Here is a 25261-nt window from a genome sequence, read left to right on the forward strand (position 1 = left end):
TCCTTCTCGGGGAAGACTATTCTTTTACCCGGCGGCCACTTTTTCCCAAAGGTTCAGCGAGTTTAAAAAGACAGATTGGGAGACGGTAGACCGAATAATGCGGCCGGAAATCAAATCCACGCTCGGGTTACCACAGGAGGCGAGTAACGAGTATCTGTACGGCTCGGCAGCCGGTGGAGCATGTGCGATCCGTATGTTGGCCGAGGATGCTGACATAGCTGCGGTCGACAGCGCGTTTAAACTCCTCACCTCGCCGGATCATCGCGTGTTAGCGGACGCGTGGACCCACCTAAAGGAGGTGGTCAGCAGTAAGGCGGGTAGACCCGCGGACGTTCCGCTGGCGGGCGACTTCCTTTCGGGAAGTATGGATGGTGACTTGGCGTCGGCGCGGTCACGGACCGGCGTGAAATCGGTGTGGTCGAATGCTCGTAATGCTTCTCGGCGAATAAATGTTACATGGAACCCGGAAGGCGACGCCGTTACGATCCGGAGGAGAGGACCAACGATGCGGCCGAAGCAACGCCACGAGGTTATGAAAACGTTACGTGAAGAGTTGCGGATGGAACGGAGCGAGTCGCTCCGCGCTAAGCCTGACCAAGGTCGGGCGATGGAGTGTGTTGCGGCGCACCGAGCGTCATCACACTTCATACGCGCGGGCGACTACACCAGGTTCGCCGACTGGCGTTTCATTCACCGGGCACGGCTCAATCTCGTGGCGCTGAACGGGTCAGCGTCGTGGCGGTCTGGCGACCGCAGTTGTCGGCGATGTGGGTATATTACTGAAAGCCTAGCCCACGTCGTTGACCACTGCTGGCGCTATACCGCCATGTACATGGCCCGCCACAATGCGGTTGTAGCGAGAATTAAGAAGGCGGCGGAACCCAAATTCGAAATTCTGAGCGAGAACCAGGTGATCGGGAGCGGAGGACTGCGGCCCGACCTGGTGCTCAGGCGTGACGGTCGAGTTTATATCGTCGACGTAACGATCCCGGCCGAAAACCGCGTTGCATCTTTCAAGACAGCCGCCGACGGGAAACGTGCGAAATATGAAGATTTACGGGCCGAGTTGGCCGAGGCTAATGCAGGAGCAGTGGTGTACCCAGTGGTAGTGGGTGCACTCGGGTCTTGGGACCCGAGCAACGATCTGCTCCTGCAGAAGCTGTGTGCGCGGTCATACGCTTCGCTGTTGCGAAAACTGTGCGTCAGTGAGGTGATTGGATACACTCGAGATATATACATCGAGCACCTCACTGACGTACGGCAGCGGCAGCTGTAGGCCGGCACACAATGTTACCTATTTTACCTTCTTTTTTATACTGTGATTTCTACTTATTATTATTCTTATTTTTTTGTTTTCTATGTCATTTTTATGTAGAATGTTTAAAATTTATTATGTTATATGTGGAAAATTAGATAAGTATGTAATCATGAACCAATGTATAAAATTTCAAATAAAAACTCTGTTCTGTAGTAACATAAAGCATATGTTTAACTTTTAACTATATTTATTAAACTATCATTTTGTAATAACATATTATATATTCAAATTTATACTATATGTGACATTTTTATATAACTATCATGTTATTATTATTCAATATACAACGCGCGTAGTGTGATATAGAACCTCTTTGAATAATTTCAATAAACTTAAAATACTCTAATAGATAGCGTACATATTCATTTTAGGCGTAACATTTACATAACAATAGGTTCATTAAAGAAGGAGTTAAACACACGACTCGACACGAACTTATCCGAGACGAACTTAACCAACACAGAAACGCACTATTTAACCCAGCCCACAGCGCAGCGAAGCGCAGTTGCTCTCTCACATCTCTCATACAACCTTCTTCTCCTCATTGTGTGGACGCCAAAGTCGGGTAGCTGTTATCAGTCCGCCGCGGCCACCAATGTCCTTCCTTTCCTTATTGTGTGGACGCCAAAGTCGGGTAGCTGTTATCAGTCCGCCGCGGCCACCAATATCCTTTCTTTCCTTATTGTGTGGACGCCAAAGTCGGGTAGCTGTTATCAGTCCGCCGCGGCCACCAATAATATAATCCTTCCTTATTATCCTTACACATACATACGCCGAGTCCGTAGCGATATATATATAAAAATACTATATTCATTACAATTCAATTACTTAAAACCGTACGAGTTTCTTATCACACACGTGTCATTATTAAGCAATAAAAACACTGTTGTTCTTTCGTTCATACATATACCTATACCTATACCTCTTAAAAGTGTCGTTAAAGGTCATTAATTCTAGCGGTCGAACAATCCTATTACACCCATGTGACTATTTTTGGTCAGCAAGGAATGTAGTCGGCTTATAATAACTCAGTAGACGTGGTTATTTCTGACAAGCGCACTGATTATTATAATACCATTGGTAGACCGTGTACTGAATTACACTTTAACGAGAGATAGATGGTCGTAGGATAACGTTAAAACACCAGTGTCTGAAATATATTTTATGAATGGAAACATTCGTGTTAAAACAACGTTCATTTCGACATATCAAGATCACATACTCAAGGAATATCGACAAGGTCATAGAGCTTCGAGTGACTCCACGACAAGGTATGTACTGTATACAATATTATAACACTGTGTAATAGTAAGTCTAGAGGCAGGAAGTGAGCCCTTGTAGTAAACATACACACATGCACACCCCGATTAAGAGCCGTTTTCATACTTATTTAAAATATCCATTCACCGCCGCTTCCCCTTGCTTTTCTTCTATTACAAAATGGCGCCCAACGTAAAAAGCTTTTATTCCACAAATCACAAAATTTTTGGCTTCGCCCGAAAAAAACCGCTGCCCAATTTTTTCACAACTACAAAAAACTTGGTAAAATTACAAGAAATATAAATATAAAACATTAAGTAAATTATATATTAAATAAACATACGAACTCTTAAAAATACTGACATTAAAGTTAAAAAAATAATCAAATATTGTCATACAATTCTGTTAACTGATATAACTAGAAGTTTTATTTTTCATTCTACAATTCAAAAACCATTTTTGAAAATATTACAACTATTAGAATATACATACTACACTAATATATAACTAACATCCGATAAAACGTTTTAAATGGAATCTAAACATACATATAGTACTTATGAACGAAACAACTGAAGTCAATTAGAAGGCACCCTTGAATACTGTTATGACAGAATTACAGAGACGCCAACCAGGTCATTAAATGATCTAACCGAGATTAACACGGCAATACACGGGTAATTGAGCCCCGACCGATTTTTCTGTAGAACACTTAACAGGGGTGACAAAACTTCTCTTTGTAAACCAGACATAAAACTCTTAAAAATATCGTTAAATTTTTCATTACAAAACTCTCAAAAATGCCTAATTCGCTTACAAACTTAAATATTTAATAAATATATAAACCTAAAAATGTTTTTTTGTAACATATCCAAATTTTCACAAACATAAACACTTAATAATTTCAGCTTTGTCAATACATTGAGGAAATGTAACTCTTTTAATACACAAATACTTAATTTCGATTTTATTTTTTTACATATCTTGGTGAATATCGTACTATAGATCTATATACTATCTTATTATAGATGTAGATAACTTTAACATTATAACCACTGCATCATACCAACATAAATTTTGAATACAAAAATAATATTGTTCTAACATAGTTCATTTTTATAATAATAACAATAATATACATAACACCTATAAAATAAAGGCCACTCATATAATAATACATGCTAAAAATATATATATATATAAAGGGCAATACACATAGGCCTAACATATAATAATAAAAATAATATTAATGCTAATAAATAGAGCATTAATAAATAAATAACGCTTTTATATAAGCCAAATATATAATATTGAAACCGATAAAATTATATAAATATAGCAATGAACTTAACAAGAATAGGTTTTCATTAAACAACATAATAATAATATTCGCCAAGCAAATCTTATAACATTATGAATCTTTATAACAAATATTATAAAAACAATAATATAACAAAATCAAATTTAGTATAAAAGTATCACCCTTTTATAATTTTAATAATGCAGTAAACAAATCCATTACAATTATTTCACAAAAAATAATGCGTAAAATAACGAATAGTATAATTTCCTATCATTCACAATATTTCCACATATCCCATAAACAATTATCGAATTTTTGCAAACAATCCTTATACACAATATTACTGTATTACACGAAATCAACTACAATTCACACCTAATTTTTTTTTTAAATATCACTTTAATACGCTCAAGCGAGGCTTCAGGCCGAAATAAAAGATCATCCTAGTATACTTAATGAACCATAAATATAAAACTGAAATTTATCATAAAATACCAAATCAAAAACTATCATTACTTTAATACCAGTATTAAAACACTTTTATAATTACAAACCGAGATACCTAAAGGCAAATGCAAACGGGAAATGTCCTTATAACCTAATAATGCTAATAAAATTGCGACCCATAAGATTTTCTTAATTTAAGGTTTCAAACATAGAAAAATAACATCACGCACAATATTATTACCGACAAAATGTCGGGATATAGCATCAATACTAATTACAACATTAAATATACTACCAATAATTAATATAAGCATTATATCGCAAAGTTAATTTACATAAGAATAATATTAATAATCCTTGTATAATAAGTGAAAATAATATTGATAATATTAAAAAATATATGCATAAAATATGCTAATAAATATTACATAAATAATACAGGCCAAATACCAAATATATAATTAAAAAAAAAAAAAATTTTTTAAAAACACAGGCTATTTTCATAAAGAATGCCAATATAGGCTACATACATAATAAGAAAGCCAAACAAACAATAAAAAATATTGAATAATGATACAAGAAATGCTATTGATCATTTATTTGCAATACAAATATAAACATACATAAATGAGATATCAATAATATAGATATCATATATAAAGCCTAAACATATAAACAAGATGCTGATAAATACTCTATTACACAAATAATAAAAATACACACAGGCCAAAAAAATACATAAATGATGCCAAGTAGGACCAATTGCATAACGCTAAGATCAGACAAAACATACATACTAGGAAAAATATATAAAAAATTCTAATCTGGTATAAAAGTATGATATTTTTCATACAACTCATACATTACACATATAATTAATATATTCACAATAGATTATAAAACTACTTTTAATGTTATGCATTGAGTCAAATGCGTTACAGCAAAATTAAAACACAATTTTGATACACAAATCATCTAAAAGGGAGATAGATAACACAAATTAACAAGAATATAAATACTTTATTAAGATAAATTACCACTTATATTAAACAAAACTAAATCATTTCAATAAAATTGCCCATCACAATAAAATTCACTTAAGCCAAGAATAAATACATACATATAAATTACACTATACAATTTTCTTATAATTATCATATAACTTTAATGACACAAAATACAAATTTGATCAACTTTTCTTAAATCTAGAATAACGTAATAAAAACATATATACAACAAAAATTCTTTTATACATATTATCATTAAGCATACACGAGTATATCTACTCAATAAAATCATCCTTAGTTATATTAGATCTAATCTAAGTAATAAAAAAAAAAAAACAAATTTAAAGTTTTCTAAAATATTTCAAAACTTATTTACAAAAAACTATATTTTTAAGAAACAAAAAATACATTAGTTAAATTAACACATACGTTTCTATTTTAATCACACAATGTGATGACATTTATTCCATAGTTAATATTTCTACACCACTATGACCACTTTGTTCATAATTTTATATAACAAATGCATCAATAAATATGCAATAATCAACGCTTTTATACTATATATATATCACATATACAATAATATATACTAATATAGAATAAGGCTTATTACTAAACATAATATAATTCACTAACACAATTTTAAAACAAAAATATATATAACTTATATAAAAAACAAAAAAGATTACATAATTAATACTATCATAAATCATGTATTTAGCATTTAAATATTAGATCTTAATAAATATCACTTAACTCAAAATATTCTCTAAATTATATATTATAATCATTGATTTATGTAAAAAAAAAAATATAAAATATAAAAGTATAAAAAAAAAAAACCTTTTTATTATATACAATCTCATATATTCCCAATTATTAAAACTAATAATATTATTATCAAATGTAATCATTTCATAATTGTTATTATAATTATATTATGTGTCTAAAACATTTGTATTTCGTTATAACCTAGCACTTAAGTCATTATCACATTATATACAACTTAAACATGTATATATAACGAATCATTACATATATAAAATCGATACATGCCTCATTTTCACCAAAACCATTTATTGTATAAAAAACACAACACCAATTTGTAAACAAACATACACACCTATGCTCACACATAATCGACCCTTCTTTATCTACAATATATCAATGTGTACAACAACAGGATCTATTCCATCACATACGGTCATCGGCAACCAATCATCGGACCACCCACATCTATACGGAAACGAATCACGAAGGACACGCAAACCAAACCGGATTGTCAAATCCTCAATACAGCCTGGTAATAGAAGGGATGACCATACTATTGTCACCCCAACAATACAATCCTGAAATCCTATTACAAACAGTAATTCGTTCGACCTTCGCAACGGTTCACGTGTTTAACTTCAGTAGTTCAACCAATCTTACTGTCATGTCGACATTTTCTAAAAGAAATGCTTGGTATTCAAACTTCATTATTGACGACTACATGAGACTTCTCGTGAATTATTCCAAGTCAAACGTTTATGCATTTAATACGGATTTCATTAATCAACTCCTCACACATGGCTTTGAAAACGTCAAGAAAAATTTAATCGAACACAACATATTTTCTAAACAATATTTGTTTTTACCAACAATTGTGAGCGGTTGCCATTGGATTCTAAACACAGTACACATCCCATCACATACTATAACACAGTATGATAGCTTATACACATATTTTCCGCAAGTAACCAATACCATTGCAACCATGTTGAAACAATACACAGATCTTATAAACATTGATCCAATTAATTGGACAATCGTTCAAGGTGATTCTCCCTATCAAGAAAACGGGTATGACTGCGGAGCATTTGTTCTCGAAATGACCAAACATATCACTATGGAAACACCATTCAATTTCAATCAGAAACATATGTCTCTTATTCGTATTCGACATGAGAAGGAATTACGACTTCAAACAATACTACCAATACTTTTACGACATGGCATGGATGGTAGCAATAATCAATCATCTCAAACTTCTAAAAACACAACATTATCACCCAACTCAGTATCAGGTGAGTCCACTGAGTTAATAAACTATAAAGCCATAAAGAACAAGCGTAGACTCAAACGTATGGGTTATAAAAGACCACGAAATCACAAGAAAAAGAACAAAGCAAAAACACATGATCACACATTATCACAATAATACACACACCTAAATTTTTTAGACAAAAAATATAATATATTCATAATAAAATAAAAAAAAAGGGGAAACAACATGTATCACATTTCATTATATTCTCATAGTTTAAGATAACTAAACATTATTATTATCATAATTACTATTATTATTTTATCCATTATTATACACCTTATCATGTTACGAGGGCGTAACATAAAAAAATTAGCCCGCACTTTGTAGTAACATAAAGCATATGTTTAACTTTTAACTATATTTATTAAACTATCATTTTGTAATAACATATTATATATTCAAATTTATACTATATGTGACATTTTTATATAACTATCATGTTATTATTATTCAATATACAACGCGCGTAGTGTGATATAGAACCTCTTTGAATAATTTCAATAAACTTAAAATACTCTAATAGATAGCGTACATATTCATTTTAGGCGTAACATTTACATAACAATAGGTTCATTAAAGAAGGAGTTAAACACACGACTCGACACGAACTTATCCGAGACGAACTTAACCAACACAGAAACGCACTATTTAACCCAGCCCACAGCGCAGCGAAGCGCAGTTGCTCTCTCACATCTCTCATACAACCTTCTTCTCCTCATTGTGTGGACGCCAAAGTCGGGTAGCTGTTATCAGTCCGCCGCGGCCACCAATGTCCTTCCTTTCCTTATTGTGTGGACGCCAAAGTCGGGTAGCTGTTATCAGTCCGCCGCGGCCACCAATATCCTTTCTTTCCTTATTGTGTGGACGCCAAAGTCGGGTAGCTGTTATCAGTCCGCCGCGGCCACCAATAATATAATCCTTCCTTATTATCCTTACACATACATACGCCGAGTCCGTAGCGATATATATATAAAAATACTATATTCATTACAATTCAATTACTTAAAACCGTACGAGTTTCTTATCACACACGTGTCATTATTAAGCAATAAAAACACTGTTGTTCTTTCGTTCATACATATACCTATACCTATACCTCTTAAAAGTGTCGTTAAAGGTCATTAATTCTAGCGGTCGAACAATCCTATTACACCCATGTGACTATTTTTGGTCAGCAAGGAATGTAGTCGGCTTATAATAACTCAGTAGACGTGGTTATTTCTGACAAGCGCACTGATTATTATAATACCATTGGTAGACCGTGTACTGAATTACACTTTAACGAGAGATAGATGGTCGTAGGATAACGTTAAAACACCAGTGTCTGAAATATATTTTATGAATGGAAACATTCGTGTTAAAACAACGTTCATTTCGACATATCAAGATCACATACTCAAGGAATATCGACAAGGTCATAGAGCTTCGAGTGACTCCACGACAAGGTATGTACTGTATACAATATTATAACACTGTGTAATAGTAAGTCTAGAGGCAGGAAGTGAGCCCTTGTAGTAAACATACACACATGCACACCCCGATTAAGAGCCGTTTTCATACTTATTTAAAATATCCATTCACCGCCGCTTCCCCTTGCTTTTCTTCTATTACAGTTCTTATCAGCTTAACATCTGATACACCTCACATCGTGGGGTTCAAATGTTAAACTAATTTTTTCAAATTGGTGGAGAATTTGGGGCTTGCTCCTACTCCACCGCGGGTTGACCCGGTATTGCAGTACCACCGGGAACGGCCCAAATAAACGTCTTAAAAGCACATTTAAATAATACTAAATTTGTTTGACTTAATTTTTGAAAAACCAAAATAATATTGGAAAAATCATAATTGGGTAGAAAAAATTCCAAAATTATTTTGGAATTCTCAAAATTAATATGGAAAAGTCGAAATCCTTCTCGGGGAAGACCCAAAATTATTATGACTTGTTCATAATCACGATGGACGACTCAAAATTATTTTGAATAAGTCAGATCCATAATATTTTTCGAAATTACATGTGTACAATACAATCATAGTTTTTGAAGAATAACAATTCATTAAATTTCGAAAATAGTTGTGGACTTGTTTAATTTTATGTTCAAATTACAATATATTATTTTGTCCTCGACTACTGTATAGTAACTAATTTAAAAAACAGCAGTCGTTTGGTTTCAAAATGATCGTCACCACCTGCTTAAGCCGCAGTAGCCCAAAAATTAAACAACAATCAAAGACCAGTTATTTTGAAAAATGTCAAATTCCAAATATTATATACCATGGTCAACAAAATATAAAATATACATATGAAGTATTTATTAAAAAACAAATACGTAGCAACCGACATTTATTATTACTAAATTCAATCAGTTTTTATAAAATATTGTCATTACTTCATATTGCTACACTTGGTCAAAAATGCTAAATACTCCTTAGGGAACCAAACATTTTAAATTTCAAAATTCAGTTTTTTAAATTTCCTTTATTCATTCATCGCGTGGTTGTGTGATGTAACTTGGTATTTGCTAAATAATTGAATCTTACAAACATTGCCATGGCTCTTAATAACCAAAATTCCATTCATTATTACATTGTTCAACAATTAACATATTATCAGTCTGTCCATTTATCGTCAAGTACCTAATGTACAAACATATTTTAAACGTGCACAATATTTAAATAATGTAATTTAGTTTGAATTTAACTACATTTTATGCAGTGTGATATCATATTATATTATTAAAAAAAAGAATATTGTGTTTAAATAAGTAAAATAAACTCCCATTCTCCGCCAACGACCATACCACGTTGAATACACCAGTTCTCGTCCGATCACTGAAGTTAAGCAACGTCGGGCGTAGTTAGTACTTGGATGGGTGACCGCTTGGGAACACTACGTGCCGTTGGCATACTTTTTGCATTTATTACTGTACACCATTTTTTTGTTGTGTTGTATGAACTTAAATTGTACGTCCACAGGCGGATAAGCTAAATTTTTGTTACTGGAAAAATATATGAAAACGGCTCTAAGCTGTTATTACTATCATCCACTTTTAATACATATTTTTTTGTTAAAATTGTTTTGGTTGAATCTTTAAAAATGTATTTCATGTTAAAATACTTAATATAATTGAACACATTATTTATAAAATATAAACATACCTACATTTGTATAAATGTTATGTTAAATAATAATAATTCAAAGAATAACGCAGTTGGGTATTGTTGTATTTAATTTGTCTATATCCTTCTTAACTTTTTTTTTTATTGGAATATATTTAAACATATTATCTAGTAGTAGATGTTACAATTGCATGATAATTGCTCATTCCGCCATTCCATAAAGTTCAAAAAGTATGAAATAAGGTTTTAAAACTTTTTTCTAAGCTTTATAGTTTTAATTTTTTTTCAAATGATACCTACACAATGTAGAGTACAATATTGGTAAACAACAATATAGTTATTCTTGCCCTGTGATCTACAGTGTCATCCTATGCCTAGAGCTACTGCTGTTGTAGGATGGGTAACAATGGGCATTTCAGATAGAGAAAATGATATTTATTTATTTGTCGGTAATGAAAAACTGAAAGGCGCTTACAAAATGAACATAAATGATTCAAAATGGGATACCCTACCTGATATGATCAATGCAAAAAGGTTTGCTAGTAAGTGAATAATAATAATTGTGTTTGAGAAATATTATCCGAATATGATTTGTATCATGTTCGGGTATATCCATGTTGTCGTTTCATTGTCTATCTGACCTTTCAAACCTATTTCGGATTTAGAGCGATTGTCAACATTTCACTCTTGTGACTATACTGTAGTACTGTGGTTATCGCTTTGACACAGCAATTGGTTAAAAAAGTCAGTAAAATAATGACAACATGAATAGTTCCGAAAATGATGAAACTAATAGTTTATACTACGAAAGATTTACCTCGTGCATATGATATATATTTATAACACTTTATTTTAAAATGCAGATGCCGTTACTATTGAAAACGATTTATTTGTTGTCGAGAAAAATACCACTTTGTGGTTCACAAAAAATGATGAAGAACCCGAGGGAGTCTTTTGTGAAAGATATATTGCTGAAAAAAACATATGACAAGAGATTGAGTCATCAAATATATTAAGTGATTATGATCACATAATTTGTTTTAATGATGCGAGATTGAAAACATTTAATATTGACATATCATAAACATTTTAATATTATATACTATGAAATTGTAATAATCAAAACTGAGTAATACTAAGTAGTGAATATAAATATATAACTAATATACATTATACAAGTTTAATTTGTTTTTTGCTCCAAACACAAAGAGAAAAAGAAACATCATTGTAAAATTAATATAACTGATTTTGATGGATTAAATTCTCAGTTGGCATTAAGGCTAAACTTAATAGAAGGCTATCACAACTCTTCAAGAGTTTTTGCCGCCACCGACACCTCTTTCCACTCTTTTCGATTTTGTACTTTTTCTTCCCAATTTGGTATCCCTAGTTTCTCTAAGTCCTGCCTTATCCCATCTATCCATCGCTTCTTTGGACGTCCTCTTGGTCTCTTCCCTGTGGGTTTCCATTCGCCCGCCGCTTTAAGGTACTCTGAGCGAAATTTGCATAAGTTAAATTTAAAAAAAGTTTGTCGGGTACACGTTTTATCAGTGTTTTCCATCTAGTCTTGCCTCCAATTTAAATCCTCATAATTATGTATTGTATGTTGTTTTGCTGTTATAAATATTTTAAACATACCAAATCTGTGGCTTGGGTCTAAAAGAGCCTTTTTCAATTTTGGGCATAAACGAGTTGGTCCGCTAAATTCATAAATTAAAACATTATTTATATACACTCTGAAGGCAGGTTAGGTTAGGTTTCAATAGTTCAGTACATATGTCCCGAGGGTATAAGCAACCGAATATGCAGTTCGGTAAAATAGACCGACCCAGAATATTACTATTTTTCATTCAGCCGTACTTAACAGTATAAAATAAAAACTAAAATTGTGTCATTACGGACAATGAAGTCTTTAAAAAAAAATTTCTAAATAATTTATAGGATCTACAATTTGTTAATATTACATGGTAGGTTGTATTATGTTAGCGAATCTGACAACTGCGGTGTTTGTTTGTTCGGGAATTTTTTCCTGCCAGTGCCTACGCCTACCTACCAAATTAATTCGACTATCATTATATTAAAAAAAACTATCCTTATCGGTTATCCTTCTGCACAGTTTAAACGTTGGAGAGTTCCGGATGCACCCTGTGATAGAGAGCGGTAGAAGGGGTTGGCGCTGGCGCTGTTATACTGCCAAGTCGTGTCGACGGTCAACGTGCAGTAGCTTGCGGCGGTACGCGTGCAAGACACGGTGCTGTTTTTGGGGTTCAACAGTCAGTCACACGGGTAAGTACTAAACATTTTTTAATTATTTCAAAAAAAAAATAGTTAATCGAGAGGGAGTAGAAGACGTGACGTCGAATTCACTGTGCTTACTTTTTTAACTTTGCCGTGGAGCCGAGACGGTATCGTTTTCGAAATGATGATCGCCTTTTATTTTTTTGTACCAAAACCCAATTTACCGATATGGCGCTTAAATTTTTTTCTACTTCATCCTAGTTTCTATAGATTTTTAGATTGCCGGTTAAAAATGTTAATAATCATTGGTTTAGTGTTTCGACTTTCCGTACTAAAAATAAATAAATAAACGCAAATTTTAACTAACTTACAAATACGTCTCATAACAACAAAATAATAACCTAATGAAAAAATAGTAGAATTTATCTCATTGATAAATGTATTAACGGTAAACGTGCAGATTGTTATTCTTATTGTAAATGATTGTTTTTTTCCATAATCAAAAAATAATAGTACTAAATACACGAACATTTTACTCTAGCTGTATTTCAGTACCACAAAAATGAAAAAAAAATGTCTCAATTGTACCTATTATATTTGATTAATTATTATGGAGCTATATAAGCTTATAGGGAAGCTATGTATAGGAAAGTGCCAAATTGTATTGAATTAAAGACTAAAACGCGAATTTACTTTCTCAAGTGTCTAACCAAACCAATTTCATTTTTTTTTCTGTTATTAAAATTTACCATTTTTTCTAGGTGGGCTAAATGACCGATTTTTTTTTGTTTTTAAAATTTTACTATAAACATTTGTATTTTTCTATTTTATTTTCTAATAGCTTAATAAAAAATCGGCCTTTTAGCCGCCCCCCCCCCTCCATAGAAAATTTTTTTTTTGACGTTTTAGATCTAAAATCCTGACATAATTACGCCAACTTAGGATGGTCCGATTTAAATTCTGTAAAAATATTTGAGCTTCACGGCCTCTTTTCTAGGTTATTGAGGGAATCGATTATTAATATTTTAACTAAAAATATGTTTAAATCCTATTTTAATTTCTCAAATTTAAACATTTTTTATTATTCACTTCCTTGTCTTTTTGAGTAAATAAAATAGTTATTAAAAAATGTACAGAATATTTTTACAGAATTGAAATTCGATCATCCGTAGTAGGCGTAACTATTTCAGGTCTTTAGATCTAAATATTGGTTTCATGTACTACTAAAATGACCAAGTCGTAGAAAAAATTTGTATTTACTAAATGCAATACTATGCAGCGTATACAAGTTACAAATGAACCTGAAAACAAATTGATATGGTCGAAATTTATTAAAACCCCTTTTTTAAATTAAATATTGCCTATATAAAACTGATGCTTAAAACCCGCCCGCTTTCAATCCCCATAATATTGTTTATGCCCGAATAAAGGCATAAGAATACAGATATCATAGTTTAATTAATTACACAAAAATATAAAACAAAATATAACCATCACAATAATCTTAGAGCATGTCATTTTTCCTTAAATTTTTGTGCAACCAATCGTCTATGGCCGCATAGGTACTGGCCGCTGTACTTTGTCATTTTAATCGGCGCATCGTGCATCTGCCCGGTTGCCAAGGGTGTACACGGATCGATCAATACAGGTGTTGAACGGTATACTGCACTTGTGCAAATGCATTCTAGGCTCTAATTCCACAACCTACCACCGTCCCGAAGGCGTCACGTTGGTACGAAACACAAAATCTTTGGCATCAGCACACAATTAACGTTACGGTAATTATAGTACAAACATTTATAATTATTAAGAAAACAGTTAGGTCAATAAAACGTTCAAATAACATAAAAAAATTATTCGATATTTTCGAATAAAAAATTATTTAATATTATGTAAAGATAACATATTTTGTTTATTTATTCGAAAACGACAAATAATCGCGGACAAAGCTACACTTTAATGGACACCCTATTTTTTTCGTTTTTTTTAAAATTATTATTCGATAGTATTTTGCATGCTGATTACGAATATGTAAACATTTTGCCCAGCTCGCACTTAGTTTGGAAGTTACGGATTAGTTTTAAAGTTCGCCGACGTCGACAGACGCGCGCGCCCGGCACCGCACGTCTACCCGCGCCCGCTGGGTACTTTGTCCGTCGATCGCCGCTCTCGACACGACGGCCGCCCGTTATACTGAATACCTCTTGAGGGGAACGGAAAGCGCTATTTATTAAGGAGCAAAGGATAGGCAATATTTGACAAAAAATGTATCTCGTAGCCATTGTTCATAAGCCTATTAATTTCAAGGTGAACGTATATTACAATTTTCTAATTACAATACTTTTAAAGTTATTTTTCTCCGTGTTATGACGAAAGTTTGATAAAAAAATTATGTGGGTCTCGGCGGGACCCGCGGCAGAAGTGAAACTTCAAAACGGTGTGTTGCTGAACTTAAAAAAATTGTGTAATAAAAGATACGCTATTGTAAAGATTTGTACATTAATTAAAATAGTATAAAGTTGGAAAAAACAAAAATGTATTTCTTAGTGGGGGCCGATCATTGACGTCTTCGCAACTTGAATGCATTTTGTACTGTTATACGGCAGATGCAGTGGACTTATATGTTTTAACGCCAACATACACTAACATAATATATCCACATACACTCATAAAATAAACGCATTCTAGACAGCGCTCTTGAATTGAAGAATTTTCACAAAATTACATACTTTGTCTATTTGTACTTCTTAATGTTTTACATTGAACGTGGTGAATTTGTTTGAATACACAATACGAGATAATCAAACTAACTCGGTGGTTACAATCTGTTACTTAATTATATTATGTTGACGCAACCAGTTAGTTAGTTTGTTAATTATTATAACAATAAGTGTTTGTTAACGAAGAGGCAAATCATTAGCTTGTACTTATATATACATTAAGCCAACAAAAATTAGTACATCAGAATAATCAAAATATGAAAAATAATAATATATTAGTCAGTCAGTGATATTAAAAAAAAAAGATTACAACTTAACTTGTACTTGTCATTATTATAAATTCGGACTTTTTTTTACGTTTTGTCGTGTCCAAACTACATTTTAATATGTTTTCTTAGCTAAAAATAACGGTTTTAATCGAAGTTAATGCGTCGTAATTATAATCTTGTATATTAACACATTTCGTTAAAGTAGTCTTGAGTTTAATTTTTAGTCTACAACACGACTAGGTCGGCTTGGACAACTTTTTAGACAAGATATTTTGCCATCCTGGGGAATTGGGTATGGTGCGGTTGTTTCCCGTTGTCTTCCGCACCGGTAAGGATAGGTTAAAAAAAAATGTTTAAATTTATTTTTTACTCGGTTTACTATGTTAAAAGCTTTTTAGTTGAAACTGTGTAGTTATTCAAAGTAAAAGCAACACAAAGTGCATCTGTAAATGAAGGCTACAGTAAAGGCCAAATCGCATTATGGCATTATTGATCTTTAGTTTTTTCCTACCGTTGGTTAGATTGTATGCGCGTACCCAAAAACAAAAGCATCTAATAGCAGATAATGTCGTGTGTAATTGTTAATAATAATTTATAACAGACGTGCTCCAGTTCAATATATCACTTTAATCATTTTTACAAACTTGATCACTTTACACTGGAAAATTAAAAAAATATATTTGAGATTATTTCAGGGTTTAATAATTAACTGCAATCGTTTTTTTTTTCTGTTAGCTTTGGCCTTAGCGACAACGACCGCCACCACACACCGAGAACACAATAACGTCCAACTGGTCCAACATGTTATCCGTCCGCGGATTGGACCTGGTCATCACGGCCACGGTGGTTCTTATCTTGGCGTCATATTTTTCATCGTCCATATCCGTCCATGCGTGAGTACAGTGTTTTTCTAAATAAAGTGGTACAAATCATTTTTACACCATTTCACAGAAAAGACAAATGCAAATCGAAAATGTATATTCAACACATTACGGGAGTGTCATTGATTGTAAATTATGTATAATAATATAGCATACAGGGCGGCCCACATTGATTTGACAAATGAAATAACTTTTGTTCTAGTGAACATTTTTTTTTTTTTTTTGATAAATAAGTAAAGGTATTTTATCTGCGCGCATTTCTCTACCGCACTCCGCCTCTTTAGTTAAAGAATTGTAAACGAAATATTATTTTCTGAAATCAAAATAACCGCCAAACTACAATAACTGAACTTTAAATAGCAATAAAAAAACGTTCAGGTACACATATGACCTTTAAATTTTATGTTATGTCTATAAAAAGCATAATAAAATTAGTAATTTATAATTTTTTCGATATTGGTTGGATATTTTAAAAAGGGACTTTTGAGCAACTAGAATTAATTTTCGGACCACTGCGACAGCAGCTTTGATTTGAAGAGTGTAATATTGGCAAAGTAAGCGCGGATCTCTCACGTAATGCCCAACTATGATATAATATTAGCACAAGACAGTGTAAAAACTGAACGTCAGAGTACTCAAAAAAAAAAAGGTACCCGAGTTTGATTGATTTAATTATTTTTGCTTATAGAAAGTGCACCAATTATGATACAGCGGATCATAACAGTCTGATAAAAAGGCTAATGTGGCAAACGGAACCTTGTCGATATAATAGTTTGACAAGGCCAATACCGGAAAGCGGACCGACGAGGGTCTGGGCCAGAGTGGACAAGTATATTATCCGAAAATCTTCTACTGCTCGACAGTTGGTTAGTTGGCGCACAGTTGCCCGTTTCCATATTTTTTACTATCATTATTCACTTACTGGAATTTCATCATAACACTCCAGACACTCCAGATAAGTATAAAACCCCGAGCGAAAAGCGCTAATCCAATATAATAATATCTCGGGCTTGTAAGACGAGTGATTTTAATCTGGTTTAAAAGTAATATAACAATGTTGCGACTTGTAGTAGGCCGAAAAAGGCGCTGGCGCGTTTTAGGATCGAACATATCTCATTTTTCAACTGTCATCCATTTTACACTAGATAGTTTTTAATCGAGAATTGTACTTATCGACCGTGTGTACTATTTGACCGTTTATTTGACGTAGAATTTAACTCCAGACGTGCTGATAAAATTTCGGTGGCGCGACAGCCGTCTGGCGCATTCTTTATCCAATTTGAACGTACGAGGAAAGGACAAACTTAAGCAGCGAATTTGGACTCCACTCGTTGACATAGTCAACTACGACACGGACTCAGATCCCCAAGACATCCTGGAGACGGTGCAACCGGACGGCACGGTTGTCTATTCGGCCAGGTGAGATATAGTGTATTATATTATTTTATTATAATTGTTAACTGTGGTGTTTGACTCTGGGAGTTTTGTCAAGACGTACGTTGGTTGCAGGTTGGAAGTGCCGTCTGAGCTGTGCACGATGAACTTGGAAAAGTTCCCGTTCGACAAGCAGAAATGTTCCCTGTTACTGCAGAGTCGTGAGTAGTGTTGTCCGGTGGATGGATTTCTGATTGAGTTATATCGCGTGTCTTGTGTTTTCTGCAGTGTTGTACAACAATACTGATTTGGAACTGTTGTGGGAACACGTTTCGCCGGAGGAGCTCAGGAGCAGCTTAGAATTTACCCAATACAGCTTGGCGTCGATTCGGACGACCGTGACGGTCAGCGACCACTACGAAGAATTGGGTACAGACTAAAAAAAAAAATTCCAGTTAGAGTGGGTTCAGGGCATAGTGGGGACGAGGAGATCACAGGTCTACAGAAATTATTATAACTGAAAGCGATAAAATCACTTTTCAATAAACGTTTCGATGCAAATCTGTAGAGAGTAGGTTCAAACCGGTACAGTCCAAACTAAGTACACTATATAAAATTAAGCACAGCAAAAAAGTATTATACGTTAGTAAGTATAGCAGTAATTGTAATTATTATTGAGTAAGTAAGGGAGTTCTAGTGTTCGCAGTTAAAAATTACAAATGTCGATAAAAACATTGAACCTAATGGCAATTACGTGCTTGAATATTAATTTTTCGTATTACAGTGGATCGATTAGGGTTGATCGTCTGTATGTTAAAATAAATGTCCATAGTTACACATTAATCATAATTAACTCACGCATAGCCACATGGAAATTTGGCGTTTTTCTCAATTTTTGAAGGGGAAAGGTGGACTTTTTAAAATGTTTGGCCCAATAAAGTACCTTTCAGGTATAATTTCTGATCTATAGAGTTGCTATATGAAGACATCGGTTCAGCGGCTTAAAAGATGTCCAGACACAAAAATTAAAAAACAATACCTTCTCAGTTCCGCATCGAAGCTAATATAACATATTTTATATAAGTAACTCACATTCGATTACAATGGTTTATTGTAGTTTTTTTTTTGTACCATTTTTTTCATCAAGCTGACAACTACAGCCAGTTGAAATTATACTATGAGCTGGGTCGCAAACTCGGCGTTCACACCGTGGCCTACTACTTCCTGGGTTTTTTTATGGTAGTCATGTCTTGGGGGTCGTTTTGGTTGGAGCCGAATGAAGCCTCCGGCCGCGTTAATATAGGTGAGACACCCTTTTAAAGTATACCTTAGAATAGATTGTATTTTTTTTTTATCTTTGTGTCTCCTACCTACTATAAAGGAATCTATCCGATGATGGCGTTAATCGTTCAGTACTTGTATTCGGAAAGACTGCAGCCAATATTGTTGAACATCAAAGAAATATGGCTCCTCGTATGCATTTCATTTATAGTCAGCTCTTTAATGGTGTCTGCGGTTGCGCACTTCATATCGCGGCAAAAGTAAGTAAAATAAAAAAAGCAATTTACTGTGCTGCAATATGTTGCTTCCTATTTGTTATTCCATGTTTCGATAAAAAAACATGTGGCAATCCACAAACGAATGTGGACACGGCTGAAAAGTTAAATTTTTTTTTATACTACGCAATATATATACAGGGTGATTTATTAAGGATAAGACACTCGTTTTCTCGGGTTATATTAATATTTTAAACAATAATTTTTTGGTACACGTTGTAATTTTTATGACATTTTTTTATAAGCTTCTATTGGCCTAATACTCTAATATAAGACCTTCATTTTTTTGAAATTTTTATTAATCATATTTACCCAAAAAATAGAGGTTTTTTATGTTTTAATTTTATTTGTAAGGCACATTTTTCACTTTTTACTCCTAAAAAATAAAAAATATCAAATTTGACCAAGACATGTTTTATATATATTTTTTTTAATAAAAAAAACTGAAATTATACATTTATTTTTTCAGATTTTGAAAATTTTATAATTAAAAAAAAAAATAGAAATAAATCTCGGCTCATTTCCGTTATTAGACCAAACGATTTGATTTGAGTCTTTGGTTTTATGATAAAAATTTCAGAATTTTAAAACAGGTCGAAATCGATTTTTTGAGAAAAATAACATTAAAAACCTCTATTTTTGGGGTAATAATGAGTGATCAAAATTTCAAAAAATGAAAGTCTTATAATAGACCAATAGAAGCTTTGACTCGGAATGCCCATGTAATAAGCCAGGGTTACTTATATTACATTAATTTACATATTAGTATAATATAATAGCTAAGCTTTTTTTTTGTATAATGGTCAGTCAGTTTATTATTGTCTAATATTCAGTCAGTTACTATGGTCAACCAGTGACTCTTAAAAGTGTTTATAATTAAACAGTTAAACTTATCTTTTAAAAAGTGTTTATTACTTCAGTGTCTATTTCATCTTCATTCTTTTTTTTATTGGCTCACGACACCCCATATATATATTATAATATATTGTAAATGTGTTAACGTACAGTATTTTTATTTCAGCAAACAATTCAAACTGACTTTAATTCCTCAAGTTCTACGAAAGTTGTTATCCATCGTTGGTAGCAAATTGGACAAATTCGAATGGAACAGGGGTGTGGACGAAAACGAAAGAAGTACTATTGGAACAGCAAACGTAGGTTCTAGTTTTATCAGTACTCTAAAAAAATGCATTAAGAGGATCGCATGCGGTCTTTGTTTAAGGAGTTTTAGTACAAGCAATATTTATAAAAATAAGGTTTTAATAACTTTTTGACCGTGTCGATTAATTTACCGGTTAATTCGTATAAGATTCGAGGTATTATTTTTATTTTAAACAATCTTTTCTATGAGTATAAGCCATTTTGGTTTATTTTAGACCAAAAAGCCAGACAAAATGTCCACTACATAGGATGGTCTGTAAAGAGATTCATTATGTATTCGAGTTCTTTGACAACTTAACTATATATTATCATGTAGGAAGCCGATTTTAATTTAAAAATTTCAGTTTCCTGTAATTAAATATAAATTAAAATGGCAATTTTTTCAATATTAAAACCCAATTTTTTATAGAACAAAAGTAATACATCAAAAATCGATTTCCTACATAATTTAGTAACCAATTGCCAAAGAACTCCCATCCTAAGTAGTCGACATTTGGTTTGGCTTTTTCGTATAAAACATAAAAAAACAGACCGCATGCAATCCCCTTAAACAAACAACACCTGCTTATCCGTGCATCTTCTAGGACCTAGGTTGTTATCGTCCTCTTCCCCTTTTCCACACACACACACACACAAATGGTGGTTTAGGCCAGGCAAAACTCCTTTTTCTCTCTCTCCACATTACTCTGTTGACTGACCACATTAACTGAACGAATTCGATAGTTGTTGCGTTACAACACAACAAAATCGCTTAAACATAAACGATTCAAATAATTTTAAATCATTAAAACCAGAGGACGATATATCAGGTTTTTTTTTTTATTATTTCGCAGAGAATAGAAATATTATTTCTCGATTATTAAGTCGATTGTTTTACCTGATTTACAGACTGTGGAGCACGTGATGACCTCACAAGAATTTGCATTATGGATGGATCGACTAAGTCGCGTCCTTTTCCCGGTGGCCTTTCTTCTATTTAATTGTATCTATTGGTTTTACGTTTATGTGTAAATCCACCTAAAAAATTGGGATTTTAACGACAAAAAGATAAACAGCCATGTTCATATTTCTTAAAATCGTATAAAAGGTAGAAAAACAATTACACATAAAGAACAACAGTATGTTTTTAACGAAAATTAGAAAATTAGTAATACAACTTTTATAACAATATATCTATCGTCGTTTTTCCCATTTAAATAATTTACTGCTTTTTTAGACTACTTATCTCATGTTTGATTACATTTTGAAATCGTTTTTTGCGAATTCATAATCATAAACATGGACGGATGTACGCTGTTAATACAGCCATAGCCGTCCGAAATCCACACTTATTCATTCATTAGTTCATTTTAATCATATTTTATATTGCATTTAACAGAAAACAGTTAGACTTAAATTTTTTAATATTAAATACTCGGTAATTATTAGCGTCTTGAATGGTTTATTCATATATTATCAGAGTATTTTTCTTAACCACATATATCTTTATGCGTTGTCCATTAAATGAAAACCGTACATCGCCGGACTGTCTAGGTTCATCATTATGGAACTTACTGGTATTATCATATAATAAGTAAAATGTGCAAACATTTTAGTAATAAGAAAAAAAGTAAACTAAATCCATGGACAATTTTTAATAAAACGAAAATGCAACAATCCATTATAATATGTAATAAAGTAGTTTATAAAGTATAGGGATTTATTGAATAAGCTAATGTATATGGCAAAAAACATATGTTATGGTACTAAAATTATTAATTCACGAAATAATTTTAAAATAGTTTGGAATCTAATCAAATATTATATTATATTATAGAAAAGTAGAAAAAAATGTTAGTGAAATAATAGATGACAGAAGGAAGACTGTTGACCTTTCTCAAACTATTGTCATGATGCCCCTTTAAATCGCATAATGCGACTAGTAAATAAAAATAATATTAATTTATTTGTTAAAAACTCGTTAGAAGATTTTGTTAATTATTTAAATAATCCAATTGTGTAAATATTGTTTATCTTTATCTATTATTTTGTGTTGTTGAAATCCATTGTATTTGTCAGCTATTATGTTAATCTGTATACTTTTATTTTTATGTAAATTCTATGTTTATGTTCCTATTCTTCTCTTATGTGTAATTGGGTTTAAAAATACAATAAATAAATAAATAAGTGTCTTTTCTTCAATGTCTAATAAGTAAGCATGCAGTTCCCAATACACGATCAATCAAGAATATCAATGTATTATTTTAACTTAAAAATATCTATTTGTATCATAACCCTTTTTTTTGACATACGAAAACCCTTAAAAATTAAAAAGTTTGTTTTTAATTAACTTTGAAATTTATAGAAAATACGTTACATTTTTTATGTAGCCTTTGCTACTAGGGAGGGTATTCTAGAGATGGGCTCTCCCTCCTTTAATTACACCTATGGATTTGTATGGAAAAAATCGCCTTCGATGATGTATCTAACCTATGTTTTCAAACAGGGTTTTGAACCCAATTTGTATTTGAACTTCACAGTGATAGTTTTCAAAACCGATTATGAGTCATTGAACAATTTACCAACACAACGTTAACCGCTATATAAACAGCTGTACAATGTATTGTACCTACGCTAGGAAATGTGTCAATATTTTTGTAATCTTCAGTATAAAAACTCTCATACATACATACATATGAATATCGTAAAAAGGCCTTTGAATAGTATGTTCTTTTTCGAATTCCAGCAAGCAAAATAATAATTTCAACCATTGCATCAGCCCCTAACCTAACCCAGCCGGTTGTTTTTTTTAATTGTTCTCAATTGGCAATGTAAAATATAAACAGATATTTTATCGAGCGTTTCAATTGAAATTCTATTAATTTGCTGATAAAACTAAATTGTTATTGTGTTTTCTGCTGTTGTTGTCGTTGTAACTGTTCTTATTTGTACACATTTTTTTATATGCGAAAATATTTCACTGAAAAACAACTTATTTTTTTTGTTCCACATAGGTCGGTACTATTAGTTTTTATAACTTTATGCGAATTGTTGTTTTCAATATTCCACAGTATTTTTTGACCCTGCATATTATTTTTCTGTTCGAATACATGTAAAAGCAATTTTCATAGATCAAATTGATTAACACAATACAGTATACCTTGGTAGCCTGTACTTTAAGTATAATTTTAATTCCTAAAACTACAAATAAAGAATAAAGATTAATTAACCCCACTATTTTTCAAAACGAATATGCTTTGCTTAAAAGTTAATTTAATATAATATAAGTTGGCGCTTAATTATCAAAATGTAATCTATAATACGTGATAATTACGAAACGATTTAAAAGTATATATATATATATATATTTTATTAATTGAATACAGGGTGATCATATTATCGTGAACTATTGTATATTGTATTTATACAATGCAATTTAAATTTTTGTAATGGATTTTTCTTAAGTATGGCTATCGACGGAGCATATCCGTCGATAGCCATACTTAAGTTTAGGCTACTATTTGTTTTACCGACTATTAAAAGCAGTAGTTGTGAATGAATAAAATATTTATGTGCGCAAATCGATATCGATATCGTAAATAGTATATCTAATTAGATAACATTTTCAAGTTTTGACTATTTGCTATGACCTTCGAATTTTCAACGTAAAAAGTAACACTAAGATGTGTACAAAAAAAAAATTTGTAATTCGAATATCGACAATTTTATATATTGTTTTTGTCGTTCGATCGATGTAATCTTCTGCTTAAAGGATGGCAAAAAAAATGACTAACACATTCTCATGTGTGCACAAGTGCCGAAATTGTATACTTTTCGAAAATATTTTCCATTTATTATAACCTTAGCATTTTTAAATTTGGTAAAAAGTTTTTACCAAATTTAGTTTTTAAAAAAACGTATGTTTTTTTTGTGCTAAACATAGTGTTTAAACTAAGGAAGAGAGGGGAAAAGAGAGGAGATATAACCTAAAGTACCACACGAATATTCGTTGTTGACGCCATCAGTCTTAATACATCATTATAATAAAAAAAAATACATTTTTTTAGAAATTAAAGAATACTCTCTGCTCGCTTCACATCGCATAAAACAAACAACAAGTCGTTTTTCGATTTATATAAGAAGTTCCCGTTTGACAGTTTAAAATTTGAGTGTTATACATTTTATTATATTAATTTTTTTTTTTTAATTCACTGTAAAATCGACAATCGTAGAAAGGAACATATTATTCGTTTTGTAGCCTAGTTAAACTTAAAACTAAATTAAATATAAAAGTGACTTGGTAATTTTCTCAATAATTGTTAGATGTTATTCATGTTTATTATTTTATTTCTAAACTATAACAAGACACCATACTTTATACTTATTACAACTACTCATTTACGTATAACACTTTCTTATTGTGCTTGCTTTATACTAAATTGGTTTTAACCTACTACCCACAGATTCAAAGTCGTAGGGATTTTAGTCTATATTTTTGAACTTAGATTTACAGCGCTCCATAACTTTATTAAAAATAGT

The 25261-nt window shown here is 32.1% G+C and overlaps 2 protein-coding genes, 1 non-coding gene and 1 pseudogene across 5 annotated transcripts; all 4 read left to right on the forward strand.

Annotated features, from left to right (window-relative positions):
- Window positions 1–97: 97 nt before the first annotated feature.
- LOC126833141 (uncharacterized) lies at window positions 98–1276 on the forward strand. The gene has a single exon (XM_050564297.1). The coding sequence runs from the start codon at window positions 98–100 to the stop codon at window positions 1274–1276; it is 1179 nt and encodes a 392-aa protein (XP_050420254.1).
- A 7738-nt stretch (window positions 1277–9014) lies between these two features.
- On the forward strand, window positions 9015–9190 carry LOC126833163 (U2 spliceosomal RNA; annotated as a pseudogene).
- Window positions 9191–10211: 1021 nt separating this feature from the next.
- Window positions 10212–10330, forward strand: LOC126833160 (5S ribosomal RNA). The gene has a single exon (XR_007684901.1). It is a non-coding gene; the product is annotated as a 5S ribosomal RNA (ribosomal RNA).
- Window positions 10331–12667: 2337 nt separating this feature from the next.
- Window positions 12668–21935, forward strand: LOC126833139 (pH-sensitive chloride channel 2-like). Of its 3 annotated transcripts, XM_050564293.1 has the most exons (11): window positions 12735–12830; window positions 14345–14560; window positions 16507–16664; window positions 17341–17518; window positions 17863–18071; window positions 18162–18247; window positions 18315–18455; window positions 19174–19329; window positions 19408–19567; window positions 20604–20736; window positions 21632–21924. In XM_050564293.1, exons 3-11 carry the CDS (start codon window positions 16573–16575, stop codon window positions 21752–21754), a joined length of 1278 nt encoding a protein of 425 aa, XP_050420250.1. In that variant the 5' UTR covers window positions 12735–12830; window positions 14345–14560; window positions 16507–16572; the 3' UTR covers window positions 21755–21924. The 3 variants fall into 3 exon arrangements, with proteins under 3 accessions (XP_050420249.1, XP_050420250.1, XP_050420251.1); XM_050564294.1 differs by lacking the exon at window positions 14345–14560 and having other exon boundaries at window positions 12781–12830; XM_050564292.1 differs by lacking the exons at window positions 14345–14560; window positions 17341–17518 and having other exon boundaries at window positions 12668–12830; window positions 21632–21935.
- Window positions 21936–25261: the final 3326 nt, after the last annotated feature.

The sequence above is a fragment of the Adelges cooleyi genome, unplaced genomic scaffold (genome assembly GCF_023614345.1).
Source record: "Adelges cooleyi isolate 19-005CV unplaced genomic scaffold, UGA_ACOO_1.1 ACOO_flye_CR_arks_rails_tigmint_CR_PRNA_191, whole genome shotgun sequence".
NCBI lineage: Eukaryota > Metazoa > Arthropoda > Insecta > Hemiptera > Adelgidae > Adelges > Adelges cooleyi.